This window comes from Dromiciops gliroides, chromosome 5 (assembly GCF_019393635.1).
Source record: "Dromiciops gliroides isolate mDroGli1 chromosome 5, mDroGli1.pri, whole genome shotgun sequence".
In the NCBI taxonomy this organism is placed as follows: domain Eukaryota; kingdom Metazoa; phylum Chordata; class Mammalia; order Microbiotheria; family Microbiotheriidae; genus Dromiciops; species Dromiciops gliroides.
The window spans coordinates 84,121,493-84,145,290 of NC_057865.1; the positions used below are offsets into that span (position 1 = coordinate 84,121,493).

Consider the following 23,798-nt stretch of genomic DNA (forward strand, 5'->3'; position numbering starts at 1 on the left):
TTAAAGTTAAAAAGCACTTTTGTAGGGGCAGCTGGATGATGCAGTGGATAGAGCACCGGCCCTGGATTCAGGAGTACCTGAGTTCAAATCCGACTTCAGACACTTAAGACTAACTAGCTGTGTGACCCTGGGCAAGTCACTTAACCCCAAGTGCCTCACCCCAAAAAAAAAAAGCAGCACTTTTATATCAATCATTTAATTTTAAGAGATGTTATTAAAGGAGAATCAGCAGGAATTAAAATAATTTGATATGAACTAGAAAGAGTCTAAAATGACTCCCACATCTGAGCCCAGGAAATCAGGAGAAGGCTGGTGCCATTAAGACAAAACAGGAAGTCACAAAGAAGAGATTGCTTTGCAGGGATGATGTCAAGATACATATACAAAGGATTTTGCACATTTTAGAGCACTATAGGGGCAGCTAGGTGGCACAGTGGATAAAGTACCAGCCCTAGATTCAGGAGGACCTGAGTTCAAATCTGACCTCAGACACTTGACCCTTACTAGTTGTGTGACCCTGGCCAAGTCACTTAACCCCTGTTACCCCATCCAAAAAAACAAAAACAAAAAAACAAACAAACCCTGAAGCACTACATATATGCTGCTTGTTGTTATCTCTATCATATGGCATTTTCACCTGGATATTCCACCAGCACGTTGAGTTAGATGGGACCAAAATCTAATACCACATCATCCCTACAAAACCATCTCTTCTTTCTGGCTTTCTGTTTTGTCTTTTTTTTTTTTTAAATGTATGAGGTATTTTATTTTTTCCGTTACATGTAAAGATAGTTCTCTTTCTGTTTTGTCTTAATGGCACCTGCCTTCTTCTGGTTTCCTAGACTCAGCCCAGGGAGTTATTTTAGACTCCTTCCTCTCCATATCAAACTATCTGTTAAGTCCTGCTAATTTTTCTTAAATACCAGCTCTTAGGGGGCAGCTAGGTGGCACAGTGGATAAAGCACTGGCCCTGGATTCAGAAAGACCTGAGTTCGAATCCAGCCTCAGACACTTGACACTTAATAGCTGTGTGACCCCGGGCAATTGACTTAACCCTCATTGCCCCACAAAAATAAATGAATGAATGAATGAATGAATGAATGAATGAATGAATGAATGAACCAATGGATGAAGGAACATATGAATAAATACCAGCTCTTAAAATTAAGTGATTGATACAAATGTGCTATTAAGTTTAAAGTGCTCTATAAATATAAGCTGTTATTTTTATCATCATCATCAATGACCTACCACCCCAGACCCTACTTATTGGAGGATCCCTCTGTAAGACCCACCCTTCTTCTCCTATTTGGTGAGTTCCTCCTACAGTTCCTCCATTTAAGGAAAGGGTCTCACCAGAACTTGTGATGGCTGTGAGACTGGTTGATTTGCTCATGCTCTCACCCTAGGCTGTTTGTTTGTTTGTTTTTTTTTATTGTTTGTTGTGGTTTTATTGGTTTTCTCGGGTTTGTTTTTGTTTTTTTTTTCTTTTGGGGAGGTAGCTGTATTTCCTGTCTATGCCAGGCTTTGTTTACTATCGTCCCTGGATTATCAGGTAGCATGGATGGTGAAGAGGAAATAGAATCTAGAAAGAGCAGGGAAGTTAGGAATAAAGCAATCAGTTGCTTTGACCTTAACATACAATTCTACCATGCTAAGCACTGGATAAATTTCAGATTCCAGGCCCAAATGAATCACATCTCAACTAGACTGAGATTCAGTCTTAGAAAGAAGAAGCAGGGGCAGCTAGGTGGCACAGTAGATAAAGCACCAGCCCTAGATTCAGGAGTACCTGAGTTCAAATCCGGCCTCAGACACTTGACACTTACTAGCTCTGTGACCCTGGGCAAGTCACTTAACCCATGGCCCTGGGGAAAAAAAAAAGCAAAGAGAGAGTCGGGACCCCAATAAAACTAATTTCATGGGTTCAAGAGGAGCTTCCTAAGGTTTGATCTCAGGATAGCTTTAATACATGAGCTTGCACAAATGATGGTGATGGAAATGAATAATAATCATCAAATCCATTAGTCAAGAGTTGCTGAACTATTTATTATTTGCTGTTTATGAATCGCTGTTATATGGTCATTACTGAACTTGCCATATTTCTTAGAAGAATCAAACAAAGAATCAATGTGTCAATAAATATTTGTTCTGAACCTACCATGTATTCAGCAAAATGCTAGAACCTCTGAGGGAATCAACAATAGCTGATAGCTAATAAAATAGCTAACCTTTATATAAGCACCTACTATATGACAGACACTGTGCTAAGCACTGTACAAATTTTATCTTATTTCATCCTCATAACACTTCTGAGAAGTAATTACTATTAGGATTCCCATTTTTAAAGAGGAGGAAACTAAAGCAAACAAAGGTTAAGTGACTTGTCCACAGTCACACAACTAGTATGTGTGTAAAGCTGGATTTGAACTTGATAAGATGCATCCCAGTCGGGAAGACAAGGCTAATACAAAACATAATTCTAATCCACAATAGAGCAAATAAGTTGTCTTAAATTCTTAGGAGAGTTCTGTAGGAATGAAAAGAAAGAAGAGATCCGTGTGAATGTGATTTTTTTTTTCAACTACTTTATTCAAAGCCCATATACAGAGTGTCCCAAAAAGTCATAGTACAGTTTTAAGCTTTTGAGATACCCTGTATTCCTTTGAAGTTCCATATAAATGCTAGCTATTCAGGAGGTAGAGATTGAGCTGGACCTTAAAGGATCAGCAGGATTTGTCTAGGTGGGAAGAAAAAGAAGATCCTTCTACTTCCTTTGAGATGTCTGTTGTATATACTTGTATAACTGTCCAAGGGATTAATTTCTGTCTAATACTTCCAACTGTTCTGTAAGAAAGTTCAAAGGGAACCAATGACTAAGATATTTAATGAGACTTCCAACCCCAGTGTCAGGTCATGTAAAAATCTTGGACGTGAGCATATTGGTCTTTAGTTTGTTTTGGTCTTTCCCAGCCTAGGTATAGGACACATGAGTCACTCTGTTCCAGGGTGGTTGAATCTTGATGACAGGCCCCATTTCTTTATGTTATGCCTCTCTACAGTGAGAAAAAGCTCTTCGTGTAGGTTTTGATTGCCATAAATCAAATAGCCAGAGAAGCCACCCATTTTCCTATTCCAACAGAATGTAAGCTCCGCAAGGGAAGAAAATGCTAGCGTTTTATCTTTATGTCCCTAGTGCCTAAACTTGTGCCTGACACATAGTAGGTGGTTTTTTAATGCTTGTTGATTGACTAATGTCCTGGTTCCATACTCACCAATATAACCTTTGCATAAGGTTCTGACTAGGTTTATATTCCAGGAAAGAGATGTTCAGAACAGGTTTTTGGTTTTTTTTCTCCTCCAGAATAGGTGTATCTCCCACTATAATCAGCAGATTCGCATTGTGAATTACAATTCCTGAGGGAGCTTAGCTTGACCAGAGTCTGTTCCCCAACACACTTAGTACTTGCTGGGCGCAAAATTTACATTTGCTTATCCCCAATCAACAATATCTTTCTTTGTCCCTTCCTTCCCTACCATTAACTAGCCTAGGCATTCCGACCAATTTAAAGGAGTCTTTGGATATACTTGTAGAATGATCTAAAGAGGGAACCTGATCTAGTGCTGTCTCTAGGACAGCAAGACCTGAGTTCAAGTCCTACTTCTGATTCATACTGGCTAAGTGACCATGGACAAGTAAGCTCTAGATGTTCTAGGCAGTTCTAGGTAGTTTTCTAAGACTTTAAGCTGCAAAAGTGTCAAATTACATTGTTAGAGGGAGTTCCCTTACCTAGGAATTCTCTACTCCACTTTTAGTTCAGTCCCTAGACCTCTAGAGAGAAATACAGATGAACACTGCCTACTCAGCTCTTGGGGGAGCCCATTGGTCACCTTTTCAAGAAACTTGTTGGGGACAGCTAGGTGGCGCTGTGGATAAAGCACTGGCCTTGGATCCAGGAGGACCTGAGTTCAAATGTGGCCTCAGACACTGGATACTTACTAGCTGTGTGACCCTGGGCAAGTCACTTAACCCTCATTGCCTTGAGAAAGAAAGAAAGAAAGAAAGAAAGAAACAAACAAACAAACAAACAAACAAACAAACAAAAACAAACTTGTTGGTCAGCAAACATTATGAAGTCCCTTCCATGTGCCAGGCACTGTGCCGAGCAATAGAGATACAAAGAAATGAAAGGGGAAAAAAAAGTCTTGCTCTCAAGAGGCTTATAGTCTAATGGGGAGAAACCGTGGAAACAGTTACAAAGAAGATACATAAAGTATGAAATGGAGATAAATTCAGAGGGAAGGCACCAGCATTAAAGTAGATCAGGAAAGACTTCTTACAGAAGATGAGATTTAAACTGGGACCTGAAAGGAGGCAGGGAGGCCAGGAGGCGGGAAAGCCTTCCAGACATGAAGGAGAACCTGTGGAAATCCAAAGAGTCGAAGATGGAGTGTTGTGCCCACAGAGTAAGGAAGCCAGTGTCACCAGATGGAAGAGTATGTGGAGGGAAGTAAGGTGTAAAAAGATTGGAAAGGTAGGAAGGAGGCAGGTTATGAAGGACTTTAAAAGCCAAACAGAGGATTTTGTATTTGATCCTGAATGTAATAGAGAGTTAATTAAATGATGGACAAGGGGAGATGAACATGGTCAGACTCATACTTTAAGAAGATCAATTTTACAGCTGACTGGAGTCTAGACTAAAGTGAGAAGAGACTTAAGGCAGAGCGATCAACTAGCAGGTTATTGCACTGCTGTAAAAAGTTAAAGGGGCAGCTAGGTGGCACAGTGGATAAAGCACTGGCCCTGGATTCAGGAGGACCTGAGTTCAAATCCAGCCTCAGACACTTGACACTTCCTAGCTGTGTGACCCTGGGCAAGTCACTTAACCCCAATTGACTAGGAAAAAAAAATTAGAAGCCCACATTTGTTGCACACGCTGCCTTCTTTATTTCTTGGTGTGGTTGCTTTTGGTAATGACAAGAGAGCTTTTTTTTTTTAATCATCTATTTTTATGTGCCTTATAAGCCTAAACTCAATTGTAAAAGTTTATCAATGATTATCTGTTAAAGTAGTCTGCTACTCAGGAAAATGTTATCTTTTGTTAATGGGAACTCCATTTAAAAAAAAATGATTGCTTTATGAATTGCCATTTAAAAAATTCTCTTGCTATTCAGGGTTTACTTCATTGTACCACCCTCACCATATCCCAATTAAATGTCCTTATTGAGAGTCTCACATTGCTTTTGCTCTAACCCAGATTGTTTCATGTCTGCTTCAGCCTTTTTTGCAGTCTATATAATTACCTATATGTAAAAATAATGTTCATTCATTTGAAGGGGAAACTTTCTATAAGACAATGAAAAGACCCTAAAGATGGAGATGGCAGGCTATAACAGGAGCTCATTTGTATCATGCTAAAAGATATAATTTCATTACCCAAGATTAACGTAGGTGTATTACACTGTGAGGTGAAAGTAATTGCTATTTTCTTGCTCTCCCTTTCTCTATTCATCACAATTCCAATGCATTCTTCATTCACAGAGTTTTCAATGCAATTCTTTTTCCCCCCCTGGCTTCTCATTTCCAAAATGACAGGAGCTTTGTCCAGTGGAATATTTCTTCAGAATCATAAGTGAAGGTCAATTGCTTTGTGACACAACTTCCTTTGGACTGAAGTGGGGGCAGGTGGGCTTTCTGTATTAGTGTTAGGATTACTGAGTTTTCATTTACATCCGCTAATTGTTTCCAAAGCTCATTTCTCTTGGAATGATTATTGAGTGTAATTCATTCCCTGAAAGTCTTCCTCATTTTAAATCAGGAGCCAATTTGGACGAGTCCTTTATTGGCTCTAAATTATTCTAGTGCATTTCTTATAGGGGTATGGGTAAGAGAGGATAAAAGAGTAAGGAGCATAATGAAATGAATAAATACATTCCGTTTTCCCTTCTAGTTGGGCTTATTATGAAAGACTAATGCCCCAGTCAATTTTGTTGCTGTTCATGAAAGCTGGTCCATTGATGAATAAGGATATCAGCAGTAAATTTATTGAATTTTTCAACAGGAGAAAATAACCTAAAGGTTAGGTGTATCTTAAGCACTGAATACTCACCAAGCTGACAACTGTGCTTCTCAATTTTTCCCAACAGCTGACAACAAAGACAAGCTTGAAAAAGCCTCAGGACTGAAAATTCTCGAAACTGGAATTGGGTCGGTAAGTGATAATAAGGCAAAAGTGTTATTCAAAATGTCGATGAAAATACTTGCCGAGTTTTCCCATGAAAATACAGTTGCCCACAGGCTCAAGTGACGTAATCTTATTGACTGTGGAATGCTGGCATGATCATTAAGGAGATTTGTATCCAAAACTGATCATCCTGATGGTCAAAAGTACCAGACAAGTATGCCATGAATAATGATTGCAACACATTAAACACAGTCGGTGCGTGATGATGCTTTTGAAAACTTGCCAAATTACCCTTGTCATGTCTCAGGAAAAGCACTCCTCGATGAAGGAGGACAGTGCCTTTAAGATGTGAGTACCCAAATCTTAAGATTTGGTAGAATATTACTTGGCATTATTTAAATAAATCAATCATCTTAGAGCAAGACTAAGTGGCATTAAAGGTGGTCCTTTTGGTGAACAAACTACTTGGTGAGACTGACATCAGAGTAGCCCCTGAAATATATGAAAATAAATGAAAGATATGCAAGAGCATGGTCACACCTATGTTGCTGTTACAGAAAGAGACTTGATGAAGTCCTCCATCAGCATTTCAAGCAAGTTCAGCAAGCAGTTCAAGCCCTTGTCTGCCTTTGGCCAAGTTTTTAATTGTGATTCTAACTTCGTGACTAATATACTCTGCCAGAAATGCATTCAATGGCATATAAATTGGCATATGAATAGGTGCTAAGACCTACATTTGGGGTGGCATCTGAAATTTTAGGTTTCAAGATTTTCACAATGGAAGATACACAAGAAGAAACAGATTCCTCCTGATTTTGATGTTTCTTGTTCTCAGGCTGATCTCTCCATAGTCAGCTTTGTTTCATGGATCTGTCATTTACCAGTCACATCTAGGATTGTAGAAATAAGATCTTGCCTAATTGGTTGCTCTTTCTCTCTCACCCACCCCCCAAGTAAAAAGGTTTTGATGATTGCAAAGTTGTTCACTCCTCAGAACAGCTTTATAGAAAGAGTGCATTGTACCTTGAAAACATCCATTTCGCAGCTAAACGATGGACAGAGTGCAGTAAAAGAGTAAAACAAATGACTGATAGAAACTTTTCAAAAAACGCTTGAAGGGGTCTGACAGATACTATTGTTCTTGGTGTTTTCTCAATGCCTTTCCAACTCAGACTAGATTAATGAAGCATTTGACAGCTGACAACATCCTGCATTTTTTTTTTTGCAATGTGCTGTATCTTCAACAACCAATAAGTGGAAGGGAATAAGCCAAGAGGCAGTGGGGAACCGAATAACTGTCTGTATTACACAGAAGGCATGGTGACCAAAGGGGAAAGGGACCCAAGGAGCTTGAAGGATTAGGGTGAATGATGGAAGTGCTTTGATTCAACTGTCTCTCTTTTTGGTGTAAGGGAACTCAAGAAATCCTTTTCACCTTTCCATTGGTTCTGCCCCCTCAACCTTATCAAATGTGATTTTTATATATTTTTGTGCATAGTCATTCCTCCGGGAAGAATAATAGAGCGCTGTAACTAAGCCAATTCTCCAGCAATTGGGGATCAAACACAGATGGGTCCAGGTGAAAGCCATTGCTAGTAATCCAATCATGCAGCTGCTTCTCAGGTCACCCTTTGACTTAACTGTATTTAGGCCAAATCAGAGGCTGGGCTATAACTGAAGGGAAAGAATCTTTTGTGGAAGCACTAGTCTATGAACAGGAAAAGGAGAAGTTGTGTGTAGTACTGATGTCGTGAAGTAAATTTCAAATGGCAATTAGTTCAAATAGAAAAGCAAAACCATGATCTTTGTTCAGTCATTTTTCAGTCGTGTCTGACTCTTCATGACCCCATTCGGGGTTTTCTTGGCAAAGATTCTGGAGTAGTTTGCCATTTTCTTCTCCAGCTCATTTTTTGAATGAGGAAACTGAGGCAAACGGGGTGAAGTGACTTGCTCGGAATCACACAGCTAGTGAGTCTTTGATGCCACATTTGAATTTAGAAAGATGAGTCTTGACTGCAGGCCAAGTATTCTATCACCTAGCTGCCCCAACCATGAGCTTATTGGAGTTTAAAACTGATTGTTACAATACATTATTAGGCTCAGGAAAGGGGTATATTTGAATTGGGAGTTTTATGCCTAACTGCTTAGCTATCTTGCTTAGTAAGACCAGCAGTTAGGCATACTTTACTCATGTTTCTTGCCAAACTTTAATTTCTTAGACTTCTGTGGATCAAATAAATACACATACTACTTTAAATATGTTACATACTTTATGAAAGACTTTTACCTCTCTCTCCTTTTAAAATTTTATTGATTTATCTCCATTTTACTACTGATATTACTGTGACTAATAATAATAATAATAATAATAAGGACAGCTAGGTGGCACAGTAGATAGAGTACCTGGCCTGGAGTTAGGAAGACTTGAGTACAAATTCAGCCTTAGACACCTACTAGCTATATGATACTGGGCAAGTCACTTAATACTATTTGCCTCAGTTTCCTCATCTATAAAATGAGCTGAAGAGGGAAATGGCAAACCACTCCAGGATCTTTGCCAAGAAAACCCCAAATGGGATCACAAAGAGTAGAACATGACTGAAAAAACTGAAGTACTATTGCTACTAATATTATTTATGTAGTTCTTTAATGTTTGCAAAGGATTCTTATTCTCAATTAATCCTCACAACAAACCTAGGAGGTGGTATTATTATCCCAACTTTACAGATGAAGAAATTGAGACTGAAGTTAAGCGATTTACCCAGGGTCACATAACTAGTGACATAAGACAGAATTTGAACCTAGGTCTTTCTGATTCCAAGTCCTATACTCTATCCACTGTAGCATCTAGCTTCCACAAGGAAAATTATAGAAATGAATTGATTTAATGAAGGTCACAACTGATTACTAATAGAAAATACTAGAACTCAGGTCTCAAAATTCCTAGTACAAAATAGCAAGATGCCTCTAATCTCTATCCTCTTATTAATATTTTTCTGGCTTTACTGTTTCATTCATGAGCAGGCTATTTTCCTAAAGCCATAGATCACTTATATTATAATGGAAACCACTCTGAAGCGGAGGCTGACTCTGGGCAAGAAGACCACTCTAAATGTGATGTACTGCCATGTTGTATGGTAACACAGGCCTCCATCTTCTCTGTTTCCAGTATTAACCTGCTTACCCTGACTTGACAGACATTTAAATTGCACATAAGGTTCCTTTTTTCAGAACATTGAAATCTTTACGCCACAGCACCTACATCTTCATCCCATAGTTCCCTCTCCTAGAACTCCTATTTTAGAATAAGAAATGCCTGAGTCCATGTCTTATTACTTCATTTTGCTATTCCACAGAAAACTTGGCCACAGCCAATAGACATTACCTATGTAAAAACTTGATATGTATAATTGATCATCTACAAAAGTGCTAGTATTGAAAATCTTCATCTCTCCAGGACTTCAGATACTCAGTGGGAAAGGGATGGAAAAGTCTCCCTCATTCCATGTGTAGAGCAACTGTACATACAACCCCTACACTTAGGGGAGAACTCCATGCCTGTGAGATACAGTAACAACCTGTTAAAGTAGTAGACTCTTCTCAGTTAGGGAAAAGCATGCCCATATAAGTACCAGCAAAGCAATATTATCTAGTGAACTACATCAACTCAAGAATGTGAGAAAAGTAAGTTTTTCAGGGTTAGAAGGAAAACTGGTAAAAACCAGCTTGAGCTGACTCTTGCTGGTCCTCTAATAAAAGTAGGTAAAAGTTCAACCCTAGTCACTACTTCACTTGCTTAACAGACTTATTAATATTAACTTCTCCTCCCATGCCTTAAATCACCGCATTTTCAATCATGGGTTGCATGAAGGTATATGTGGATGGGAGGGTAACATATCAAGGAGAATTTAGTTAGAACTCTTCTGGGAAGATTGTGAACCTGAGCCTAGCAACCTATAGTGACTCAGGGGAGGGACTTACTGAGTCAGGGCTTAGTATAAATATGGGCTGCACACTCTCAATACTCGCATTCACTGATTGTTTTTACTGTTGGTGCCCATTCTCATGAGAATGTAATAAAAAGGGGAAGCTAGGCGGTGCAGTGGATAAAGCACCAGCCCTGAATTTAGGAGGACCTGAGTTCAAATCTGACTTCAGACACTTGACACGTACTAGCTGTGTGACCCTGGGCAAGTCACTTAACCCTCATTGCCCCACAAAGAAAAAATAAGAAAGAGAATGTAATAAAAAGCTTTCGTCATACCAAAGTTGCCTGTGAAAGAATTTATTTTGAGAAGGTGGTCTGTACCTGCTTCTCACAATGCCCATGTGATACAACCTGTAATGGAGGGGACATTATGGCAAGAGCAAGATAAAGTGAATTCCCCACACTCTGTTTCCATAGGGTGTATTTCATGTTGCAGTTCACAAGGCACTCAACCATACTTCCACATAGTGCATAGAGTTGGTTCCCTCTCTGGTCCTCACATAGTTATAAAATTGACATTTTTATATAGGGTGCCCATTCTTAGGGGCATCTGGAGTAATGATGAGAGGCAAAGGAGTATAGCAAACCCATGGGTGCTAGTTCCATTCACTTATTTAAATTTTTCCCTGAAATGACAGTCTCCCATATTTTCCATTCTTCATGATTCAACTTCTGTCTTCCTCCTGGGGCTCTCAGACTTTGTAGCAGAGTCCAGATGTTTTCTTGGTTGATCACATATTTGGAGACTAGTTCTCAGGATCTCCTGTCCTTTTCCAGATGGTAGTTTTCCTTGTCAAAAGGCAGCTTTTCTATTATCTTTGAAATTCAGTTACAGAATTCTCACATGGGATCTGGAATCTGAACACTCTGCTCTTCATGATGTTTTCTTCTTATATAAGTTTCAAGTTAAAACTTCATGAAGCATTGAAAAATTGTGTGTGTGTGTGTGTGTGTGTGTGTTTGTATGTTGAGGGGATAAGGAAGAACTATGAATAGAAAGGGAATTTTGGGAAAATGGATAATCTTTTTCTCCATTTTCTCATTTCTGTACTCTCATTTCTCATAATTATGACTAAAGAAATAATTCTGTTTGATACAAATATCCCATATAGATTCCAACTGTCGAATGTAAAGCAGAGTTTGATTACTGGAAATCTAACAGCCTTAATGGAATCTTTCCTATGAGCTTATGATTCACACATCCAATGACAGATAGCTGAATTAAAACATTTTTTTAAAGCCAAGTAGAAATATCTCCAAACAAATTTAAGGGAAATGAATAGATTAGAACACATATACACATTCCAAATAGATTAGTGATGTTTTGACACATTTCAAAAGCTATGGTTCCTGATATTTTGAAAAGTTTCATAATTTTATTCATATTATACAAATCCATGTTTCTACCAAAAGAAACTTGAAAGTCAACATGAAGTATTTTTTTAAAATCTTGGAAGAAAAATAAACTAAGAGATTATCATAGGAGCCAGTACCTGATGCCCAAAATGTTTTCTAAAGTAAAACATTATTTTCTAATTGTATTATGGAAAGGAACTAGAACTGTAATATTTTCAGTATAGAAAACTCACAGGTGAGGACATATCTTCTAATAATTTAGGTGGGCACCTCCTCTGCAACTTATAAAAGCAACTTAAAAAAGTGTTTAGAGCCCAGAGACATTCAATTAATTGCCCCACATCATAAAGCCAATATGTGGCTGAGGAAGAACTTGAAACCAGGTTGTCCTGGCTTTGAGGCAGGCTATCACTATACTTTCTTTCTTCTAAGTGTTTTATGTTAGCAAATTAGTAGAGTAACCCTGTAGTGATCCTCTGTAACCCGTTAGTGACAGATATGCCAAATTGAGTTCCCAAATGATTGTGAGAAAGGGGCAGCTAAACAAGAACAAGCCATCAGGGCTGCCGAGGAAGCAAAAAAGGCTAAGCAAGCAACTAAGAAAACAGCTGCATCTACTGCTAAGGCTCCTACAAAGGCAGCACCTAGACAAAAAATTGTGAAGTCAGTGAAAGTTTCTGCACCCTGAGTTGTTGGAAAACGTTAATTGTCTACTAAATTGGACTAAGTAAAAGAAAATTTAAAGCAACGAAAGAAAGAAAGAAAGAAAGAAAGAAAGAAAGAAAGAAAGAAAGAAAGAAAGAAAGAAAGAAAGAAAGAAAGGGGCAGCTAGGTGGTGCAGTGGATAAAGCACTGGCCTTGGATTCAGGAGTACCTGAGTTCAAATCTGGCCTCAGACACTTGACTAGCTGTGTGACCCAGGGCAAGTCACTTAACCCCAATTGCCTTAATAAAAAGAAAAGGAAAAAGAAAGGGGGAAAAGGATGGTGAGAAGCCCAGAAACCATATGAAAAATAGTTAGAGAAGCTGAGAGTAATGTGCCTGGAAAAAAAGACATGAAAATTATCTTCAAATATTAAGAAGTTTGTCACATAGAACATATTCCCTAGAAGTACGAGAACCAATGGGTAAAAGTTTCAGAGGAAGATTTTGACTCAATTTTTTAAAAAAGGCATAAAGCTCTCCAGAAATGGAATCATCTGCCTTGAAAGGTAATGAGTCTTCTATTACTACAAGTATTAAAAAAGAGTCTGAATTATCATTTGTCATAGATCCTTTAGAAGGGATTGTCTATAAGCTTCAATCCAACTCTCCAATTGTCTGTCTCCATAATGTATAGAAATTCAAAGGAAGACTAGACAGGCCTTTCAGTGAAAATTTAGTTCACAAAATGGAATTGTATGGTGAATAGATTTTAAAACTAGCTTAATTTTACATACAAAAAAAATCTATTCAAGTGTTCTGCTGTGTTGAAAAGACTGATGACAGTTTAAATAGTTGTCACTATCAGGAGTCAGTTATTAAGGATAAAATGAGCCTCACCTTAGGCAACTTACTTGAGTACAGGCACACAGAGGCCTTTCACTGGCCATTTTACCACCTGGGGAAAATATTGTCCCTTTGAGGAGTTTGTGGAGAATTTACATCCTGATAGAAGGGAGCCACAGTGATAAGATACTGAGGCTGCTAACTCTGTATTAAACGAAAAATCAGAGTGAATTGGTGCTATCCAGTACAAGTGGCCAGAGGACCATGAGGTGTGAAACACAGAGCAATGTGCCCCATCCCTTGAAGCATATGAATCATTTTCCCAGGGAAAAGCTTTATACCTACCTCCAGATGTTGACAGGCCCTTGTCTCCCTTCCATAATTGCAGTGCTGGCCATTCTTGACCTAATGTTGTCAATTGGATCCAGGAAAAAAATATGACTTTACAGGTAATAAAAGTGCCCCAGGAATAATGTTATAAATGAGTGAAAGTTACATGGGTATGAATTTATATCTAAGTCTGGTTAAAAAAAAACAACTCTATTAATATTGCAATTGCAAAATTATATGAATCAGGGCAATTTTTTCCTGAGATGTGACTATTATATGAAAATCAAAATAAACAACAGGAAGCATTTATTAATATTAATATATACTAGGGACTATGATTTGTTTTTGTTGTGTCCGGCTCTTCATGACCCCATTTGGGGTTTTCTTGGCAAAGACACAGGAGTGGTTTGCCATTTCTTTCTCCAGCTCATTTGACAGATGAGGAAACTGCAGCAAACAGTTTTAAGTGACTTGCCCAGGATCACACAGCTAGAAAGTGTCTGAGGCCAGATTTGAACTCAGAAAAATGAATCTTCCTGAATCCAGGTCTTGAGCTCTATCCAAAGAACCATCTAGCTGCCTAGGAATAAGAATACAAGCAGAAAGAAAAACAATTCCTGTTTTCAGGGAGCTTATATTCTAATGGGAGAAGACAGTACATAAAGGAGAGAAAGGGAGAGATGAAGGTACTCAGTGAAAAGGCATCGTAGTGAAAGTATAGGAGATTCAGAAGTATAGCCTGGGAAAGAATGAAGACATGGCTAGTCTGGGCCTGCTCCTTAAAATTGGAAGTTCTGGGTGGAATCTGCCAATCAAAGGGAGAGCCTCTTAAGGTGCAAGGTACTTCCAGTGTGTGAAGTTCAGGGGTAGAGTGGGTTTCTAGGGTGCTGAGGTTTCTGGGGCATTATAGAGAAAAGTCCAGGAGAGTCAGGAGTGTAGCCTTAAGTCATTGCTTCTTGGTCAGGAGATGAGTACCTTGTTTCTCATCAGTAGAAGATGACATTCTAAGGGAGAAAACAGCATACCTAGGGAAGTAGTGGCACAAAAGGGGCACTTTGGTTCAGAAAGTTACTGGGATGGTGAAGGGTCATTGGTGAATGGTTTGGTTTACCCTACCCAGGAACAACGGCAGAACTGATTCAATTTGAATCTCTACCTTTGAAACCACTGAACAGGGAAAAGTAGAGTAAGATCTTCCAAATTAAAATCAAAGAAAATATGTGGAAATATGTCCTTGGTTGTTCTAAAAGACCTGAAGGTTTTATTTTTCTGATGCAGGGAAACATTCTGTATCTCTTCTTTTATCACATAAAGAGACAATGAGGAAAATATATCCTAGGAGAGGGAGAGAGAGAGAGGGAAAAAAAAAAAAGAAGAGACAGGCCAGGGCAGGGCAGAGCAAGCTGCATCTTTCTTACATGAGCAATTCCTTTTGCAACTTTGGGAAGGAGATATTTGGAAAGAACAAATGAAATCACATCCATAAAGTACTTTGCAAATCTTGAAAGTTCTATATAAATTCTAGATATTATTGTGATTTGTTAAATAAACTCTTTATGGATAGGAATAATATCTCATGTGTCTCTGTGCATCCGTACTGGAACAGGCAGAATGCTGGACATTTCATAAGATTGATCAGTCTTTGACTAGAAGAAAAGCTAATGGAACATTGACAATAATCTAGTCTTAATAAGCCCAGAGAGTCAAACAGAAATGTGGGAGGATTTTGTCACCAAGACAAAATCCAGGGCAATTTGTATGGAAACATCTTCCTTAGTTTCTTTGTATGAGATTGGTTTGTTGTAAAAAGTTGTTAACATAAAAATTAAGGCTAATGAAAAATGAATAAGATACATAAATGTATCGGGTTCTAATTATTTTCAAGTATCTTCTTTAAATATAATGTTTATTTGAATTTGCTTAAGTTTAACTGCTTTACTAAGAAATGCTGTTTATAAATAAGTAAAAATGACTGTTTATTCATCTACAGGGACTTGAGCAAAGAGTCACCATTTCAATCTCAAGGAAGGTTTATGACTTGGAGTTCAAAACACCAAATAAAGACAACTCATTGCCAACTTTTCACAGCTTTCATAAATTTCAGACAGCTCTAAAAAGTAGAAATAGAATATTTGGTAGCAAATCTGCCAGACTAAAGTCATGATGTAACAGCTTGTTGATGGAGAGTATATCCTCTACTCAGAGTGTGTTTTCTGATCCAGTCACATACTTATGTTATGGGGGAAATGACAGGGGTTTGGAGTAGGAGTCCTTAGGAATTCCTTTTCAAAGAATTACATCCTCTTGAACACAGATCCAGTTAGAATAAAGAATAATATTTTGTTTAGGTGCTAGGGAAAGGAAACCAAGATAGAAGTCCTTGGACTTCTCATGGGGAGAAGGCATGACACAGAGGTGTGGCTCTCTGAGATACCTATCTCCTCAGAGCAGAAGACAGGCAGATAATTTTATAGAGGACAGATGGTGGTCCAATGGGGTGATCATCTGAGTGTGGAAAGTTCCCTTATTGGGTGGTGGGTTGGAAGCAGTCGGGTGAGGGGGTGGTTGTTCTGTCCCCTCCCACCACTTTGGCAGCAGCCATTCCTGATAGGATTATCTCCTCAAGGTGTGGGGGAGACTGGAATGAAAAGTGGTGGTCCTGGAGCTAACTCATGTGCCATTTATCTCTTTAGGTGTATCTGTCCTTTGTTTAGTTTCTCAAGGAGAAGGTTCTTTGATTTAGCCCAAGAAAACTTCTGAGGTACCCCGAGCCCATAACATTTTCTTTTTTTTTTTTTAGTGAGGCAGTCGGGGTTAAGTGACTTGCCCAGGGTCATACAGCTAGTAAGTGTTAAATGTCTGAGGCCAGATTTGAACTCAGGTGCTCCTGACTCCAGGGTCGGTGCTCTATCCACTGCGCCACCTAGCTATCTCCCATAACATTTTCAATCAGATTTCACCCAATGTTTTAAAATTCTGAGGAAACATAATGATAAATGACATCATAAAACTTGTGTGTTGGGACAATTAAACTCAAAAAATGTTTATTAATTACCTATCACATATCAGGTGCTACATACTGTCCTAAGCACTGTTAATAAGAGACAATTAAAATTTTTTTTTTTAATTTAGATTCTTGAACAGAATATGATATGTAAAAATTCAGGGGAGAGAGATCAATGAATCCTAAAATAATCAAAGAAGGCTTCCTGCAATAGGTAGGCCTAGGAGTGAACCTTAAATGATTGGAAAAATGGAAATTGTCAAAGGACAAGATATTTAGTGAAAGAAGAAAAATATGAGCAAAGATGTGGAGGAAAAAGGACCATGGGATGGATATTCATGTGACAGACTGAAGAAGGAATAAGGAGTAAGTTAAGGTCCAGTTTGTAGTAGTAGTAGTAGTAGTAGTAGTAGTAGTAGTAGTAGTAGTAGTAGTAGTAGTAGTAGAGTTAGGTTGTAGTAAAGGGCAAATGGGAAAAACCACTTGAAAGAGAAAAGTGGGGGATGTTAAAGGTATTTTAATAGATTGAAAGATAATGAAAGCGATGTTGAAGGAATAGTCATTCAACAGCAGAGGCCATTGCAAGGATTCAGAATTAAGCTATCTGTGTTGTCTCTTCTGAGAGATTGTAAACACCATGAGGGTAGAGAGTATTTAATTTTTGTCTTAGTACCTCCAGAACCTAGCATAATACCTGCCATGTAGTTGACATTCAATAAATACTTGTTATATTAATTGATTAATGAGATGATAAAGTCCTCACCTAGACTAGACTCAGTAGGAATGGAGAAGCTGGGATGAATACAAAGAACAATTTTGAAGAAGAATCTTCAAAGACTTGATGATAAACTGAATATAAGTGGTATAAAAGAGGAAATCATCTCATAGTTAACCATAAGATCTCAAATCAAGGAGAATGGCAGTACCATTGACAAAAATCACTAAGTAGGAGAGGAGAAACTCTTTGGGAGAACTTTCTTTTTGGAATTCACCTCTTTGGAAGAGTTTCCTCCAATTTCTCTTACCCACTGACTTGTTGAAGAAGATGATGTTTTATTTCAGATTTAAACATCTTGAATTTGAGTTGGTACAAGATAACCTAGAAGATATGTCTAGTAGATAAAATGCATATTTACAGAGAAATATATTTGGGAGTCATCAGCATAGGCATGATTATTCAGCCCTTATTTCTAGGTATTTCTTCTTCGTTTATCCAGGCTTATTCTGGAGAGAAGCTAGAAGCCTCCAGATTTTCTTTTTTTTTCTTTTTTCATAAAAATATTTTATTCTTTTCCAATTGCATGTAAAGATAGTTTGCAATAAGCCTCTAGATTTTCAAGGGAAATGTAACCAAGCCTCTCTTTTGGAACAAATCACAACCAGCATCATCAGAAAAAACAACACAATGGAATCTCATAATGGCCCATTTCTATGAAACACTTGTTGGGCTTCTCAGACCTAAGTTATATGACAACCTATTTTCCCAATTAATTCCTTAAAGCAACTCCACATCACTGATGTTTTTAATACATTAACTTTTCATTATAACTGGCATCCTTTGACCGAGATAATCTCATCTTTCTCCCAAGTATAAGCAAAATATCAGTCCCCCCAAAAAGTCCATTTACTTTTAGGTATGCTTTATTTGCATTTGAAAAGGAAAATCTGCATGAAAGTATTAGAAACTTTCTAAGTAGTTTTTTTTTTTTCTAGAGGCATAACACTTATAGATAATGCTTTACTTATTGCATACCACCCTTTAGGATATTTGGTGATGAAAGGTTAAAAGGTTATCTTAAATAGACCTTCTCTTGGTCTCAACCCTCTACAATACTGCACTATGACTTTTAAATGACAGGTCCAGTTTTCAGCTTTACATTGCAACACTTTCTGTACCCCAATCCAGATCAACTGATCCTCTTCCATTGTGTATTTCCCTGTTTTCTTATTTTCAGAAAGCAAGAGAACAGTAAGGAAAAAAATTAACACAAAATATAATTAACTACACTTAACATACCCATTCAAATACGGCTTTATTGCACAACAGCATCTTTTGAAATGCTGCATAAAGTACACAGAGCCCAATGTCACATTGGTTCATGAAAGTCTTTACAATAGTCTTCTGTGATTTAAAGGCAGCAGAAGTGCCATGTGATGTGGCAGTTGCTATGGAGACAAATTCAATTTTTATTCAGTATCAGAGTAAATAGTCACGTAAAATGAAATAAGTAATGTCTGCCTTGTGGCTACAACAGCTCATGCATCTCCACACCCCCCAAGCCCCCGTTTTCAACTACCTTTTTTATATAAATATATGTAATGTATATGTCAGTTGTAAGGACATGGCTTATTGTCTGATTTTGGAATATATTTGGTCTCTCAGTATTACATTATCCAAAAGAAAGGGAGAAAAGCAACTTTTGCTTATGTCTCAATAAAGTACAAGATGTTCCATTTCTTGTAGAAAGTAGGTTGGGGTGATTTTTTCTGTCTTTTATTGTATTCCTTTAAAAACTGCACTGTAGAGTTGCTTATTAAAATTCTATAGATTTTGTGCTATCTAAAAAATGGAGTGAACAGCCTCAACAGGTAGCACACCACCCCCCTCACAGTAGGCCTCCAAATAAAAGCTTTGTAAACACTCATGGAGTTTAACATGGGGATTTGTGATGAGATATGGATTGATCGAGCTGGCCTTTGAAGTCCTTTCTTTCTCTGAGATTCATGAATGATTATTTTCTAAATTAAAAGTTCTAAAAACATAAGCTTGGAGTTTTTTCACTCCTTTCAGTGAAAATGTCTCAAGAGCCTGAAGGAAGAAAGACAGACCTGATCACTATTTTATTTATTCATTGGCCTCTGGGGAGCTTGATTGTCAAATGTATAGGAATAGGATTTTTAGATGACCCTGGTCATGGGATCAAATGGCTCATTCTTGCCTAAAGTATCTTTGTAATGTTGACTGTCCACTTGGACTCCCAAGGTCATTTCCCCCTTACATTTGGGCATGCTTCCTTTGACATCAAAGGTAATCCTTTATTTCTTCATGTTCCTATGACTTTCTCAGCCTGAGATATGGAAGAAGGCCTATACGTTTACATCTTAGCTACCATGACCTCACTGGGTTCGTTAAATTAGAGAATCCTTTTGGGAATAATAATACTAATAATCTAGTTTCTGTAGTATTTTAACACTTGTTCAGTTGTTTCGGTTGTGCTTGACTCTGACCCCATTTGGTGTTTTCTTTGCAAACATATTAGAGTAGTTTCCCATTTACTTCTCCAGATCGTTTTACAGATGAGGAATCTGAGGCAAACAGGGTGAAGTGACTTACCCAGGGTCACACAGCTAGGAAGTGTCTGAGGCCATATTTGAACTTAGGTCTTCCTGACCCAGGGGCTGATGTTCTATCCACTGTTCCACCCACCTGCCCTATTTTAACATTTACAAAGCCCTTTAAAAAACAAACAACAACAACAAAAAAAAACCCTCCATAACTCTCAAATTTGTTAGTACAAGTATCATCATTCCTACTTTATAGCCCAAGAAAACAAGGCTCAGAAAAGTGAGAAATAACTTGTCTCTGTTCATGTACCTTTAAGTGTCAGAGCCAGGATTTGAACCCATTCCTACTGACTTCAACATTAACATATATATTTCTCCTACTTCTCCTTCCTTTTCCTAGTAAGGGCCATCCAACTTGGTCAACAATAAGGGTGACACAGAAATCCTCTCTCCCAGAGTTTCCCCATCCAGCAGAACATAATATCCTGATAGACCCAGGAGACACACATAGATTTCCACATTAGTTCATAGTATTCTCCTCTCCAAGTTTTGGTTGGTTTTCATATCATTGACGAGGTTAGTGGCTTGTGTGTTTTATAGCTGAAGAGAATGCTGCTAACAGGGCTTATGCTCCCCAATCCTTTCAGGAGCTTTACTGTCAACACACAACTTTTCTATGCTGGTAATCTTAAAACTTTGAAGAAATAATAAATAGCTTCTCCCACAAATTCATTTAGTCAATAAATATTTATTAAATGTCTTTTTTTGTCCAGAGTACTTTGTTTCCTTCAAATGAGATGAAGAACTCATATAACATATAGTCTTATCCATATATATATATATATGTATATATATATATATATATATATATATATATATCTTTCTCTGTCTCTAACTCTCTCTCTCTCTATATATATATATATCTTTCTCTGTCTCTAACTCTAACCCTGAGCTACTCTCAGAGGAATTGCATAAGAATAGTCTAAAGCTGTTCTCCTACCATTCAAACCTCTTAGAAGGTCAATGATCAGTCTATTGGAGGACTCAGGACTGATGAAATATTCTTGCAGCTTGTCTTCAATTACTGCTCTATCTCTAGAGGAGACCTCTGATTCTTCCCTCCGAATGTGTCCTTTCATGGTTGGATCATTGGCCACATAGCGACATAGCTTCTTCCAGCTTGTTTATCACTAGTAGAATGGGGGAGTTTGGTTCAAAGGCAAGTCTAGAATCTTGTCATTGGCCTACTATTCTTTCATCCTGCCTTTTTTTTCTTCTAACCCCAGCCCTGCCTTCCTGGTTAGCTCTTTTCCATATTACTTCAGGCAGCCAGAGGTTTATAGAAGGATCCCTCAAGTTCACTTAGTAACCTACATACAACAAATGTCAAAAATAGGTAAAGTTATGTGGTTTATAACCCAAAGAAACCTAAGAAAGAGACAGAAAGACACATTTGTTCAAAAATACTTAGACCAGATTTTTTGTAGTAGGAAAAAGCTGAAAATTAAAGAGTTGTCCATCAATTGAGAAACAACTGATCAAATTATGGCACATGAATATAATAGAATAATATTGTGCCTTAAATGATAAAAAGAAAAGTTTCAAAGAAACTTGGGAAGATTTGTATGAACTGATTCAATGAAATGAGCAGAACCAGGAGAACACTTATACAATAACAGTGTAAAGACAAACAACTTTGTAAAATTTCAGAACTCTAATCAATTCAGTAACCAGCCATGATTCTCTAGGATTAATGGTGATCTTTGCTTTCCATCTCCTGATGGGTGATGGAATAAAGTTGCAGAATGAGACATACAGTTTTGGATATGGATGATGGGGGAATTTGTTTTGCTTCACTATGCATATTTGTTACAAGGATTTTCTTTTAAATTGGAGGGGGTAAGAGGATAAGAAAATAAATACTTATTGATTGAAAAACAAAATGAAAAGCTCTTTAAAAGAGATGAGATATTTTATTCTTGGCTCAAATTAAGCTATCCACTTTTTCTTCATAGTCCCTGTGAAACTTCTCCAAAAAAGTAAACAATGTCACTACATAATGATAATGCCTCATTTTTGTGTACCACTTTTGACTTTTTCAAAATGCTTTCACAGTCATTAGCTCATTTTCCCCCCTCAGGACAGAGGAAAAAGTAGAGTTCAGTAGGGCAGGCATTAGTTCTATCTGACAGATGAGGAAATGGATGTACAGAGGTTTCAATGACCTGGCTAAAATCACCAAGCTAGCTGATGCCAGTGTCCAAGCTAGAATCCACAACTTCTGATTCTCAATTCCACATCCCTTCCGACCAGATGTTCTTGACCTAGGGTTTTAAACTTGGGTTTGTTTGGGTTTTAAAAAATATTTTGATAGAACTCTTTCAATATAATTAGTTTCCTTTAGAATCCTGTGTAATTTTTTTAATGTACTAAAGAACATTCCTCTGAGAAGGGTTCTGTAGGTTTCAGCAGACTGCGAAGGGGGTCCATAACACAAAACCAGTATTAAAATCCCTGTAGTAGATCACCCTTCTTCTTGTCCTCCTGACAAGTAGGTCATGTTTCACTTTTCATCATCCTCTAGACTGCTGTCAAAAGAGACTGTCCATTTGACTTTGAACCCATCTCCTAAACGTCTTCTTTCCCTTTATAGTCCTATTTATCTCTTAGATGTTACTCTTCAGCCTCTTCCTGATTAGAGTCCCTGCCTCCAATATCACCTCCTATACTGAACCCACTGAAGTGAAGCCTCCTGCATATATCATTTCTTGAGACCCTAACCACTGTTCTACCTATCCTCTTATGGACACAACTGCCCTTGTTTCCACCCTAGTTTTCTTTCCTCCTAAGTCTACTGGAGAATAGATAGGACACATCCATAGCTTCACCCACTTGCCTCCTGTCCCTAAGCAAACACTAAGCTTTTTTTTCAGGGCCCCTATGAGCTTTTACTTCTCTAAACTTCAGGAAAGCCAGAAAAGTAAGAAATTGTGAACACTGGGAAATTAGACTCATAAAGTCATAGATTTAAGCATGGGAGAGACCTTAAACATCATCTAGTCTAACCTCCATTTGAAGTTGAGGGAGAGAGGTTGAGTGATCTACCCAAGGACTATAAGTGACAGAATCAGGATTGGAAACTGTAATTAAAAGCTTATCCCTTTGGAAGGCATCATGGTATAGTGGATAGAATGTTGGACATGAATTTGAATCTTGCATTGGATACTTTTTTGTGACTCTATAAGTTGGTTTGCACTCTCAGCCTCATTTTCTCTCTGTGTAAAATATGGATAATAATTGCACTGATCTCACAGGGTTATTGTAAGAATTAAATGATGTAACATAGGTAATTTTTGCGTGTGTGGGTCAATGAGGGTTAAGTGACTTGCCCAGCCAGGGTCATACAGATAGTGTCAAGTGTCTGAGGCTGGATTTAAACTCAAGTCCTCCTGAATCCAAGGCCAGTGCTTTATCCACTGCACCACCTAGCTGCCCCAACATAGGTAAAATTTTAAAGTGCTATATTATTCACTATTATTATTTTCCAGACTTAACACACTGTGTTGGTTCAACTAATCCTGTTATGACATGGTTCTCTCATCATCTCGGTTCTTCTCCTTTAAATGTTTTCTAGCTTGTCACAGTCTTCCCTAAAATGCAGTAACCAAAACTAAATACATCACATTGGGGTTAGTTTATTAAAAAAAAATCTTAAAAGTTGTAAAGCGATACTCATTTTTGGTCCTTGTTGGAATATAAATGGAACTCAATATGATCATTCATAGAGCAATTAATAGTTAACTCCCATTTAGGACACAACATTTTGATGTGTACAAAAATACTTTCCTCACACCATGGAGTGAGGTAGGCGATACATATATTACTAGCTCCATTAAACAAATGGAGAAGCTGAGATTCAGGAAATTAAGCACTTTGCTTAGATCATGCAGTTAGTTAAGTGCTAGAACCTCAGATATGAACACAGATTTCCTGAGTCTAAGGTCAACAGTTTCTTTGACCACCTACTAACTTGTCACATCTTTAATGTATTGTATAAAGTAGTCATTGTCTACTCATGTATTTGCAAGCTTAGGTGAGATTCATTCACCTTTCAAAGAAGACTCACACCTGGACTCTAGCAAGAAAAATCATCTTGGATCAT

General features: G+C 37.9%; 1 protein-coding gene across 1 annotated transcript in view; it reads left to right on the forward strand.

Annotated features, from left to right (window-relative positions):
• PTPRN2 (protein tyrosine phosphatase receptor type N2) overlaps positions 1-23,798 on the forward strand; it is a 1,559,908-nt gene that overhangs the window by 1,063,786 nt on the left and 472,324 nt on the right. The window contains exon 12 of the mRNA XM_043965830.1: positions 6,148-6,212. Within this exon, the coding sequence (XP_043821765.1) occupies positions 6,148-6,212 (65 nt within the window). The remainder of the gene's footprint in view (positions 1-6,147; positions 6,213-23,798) is intronic.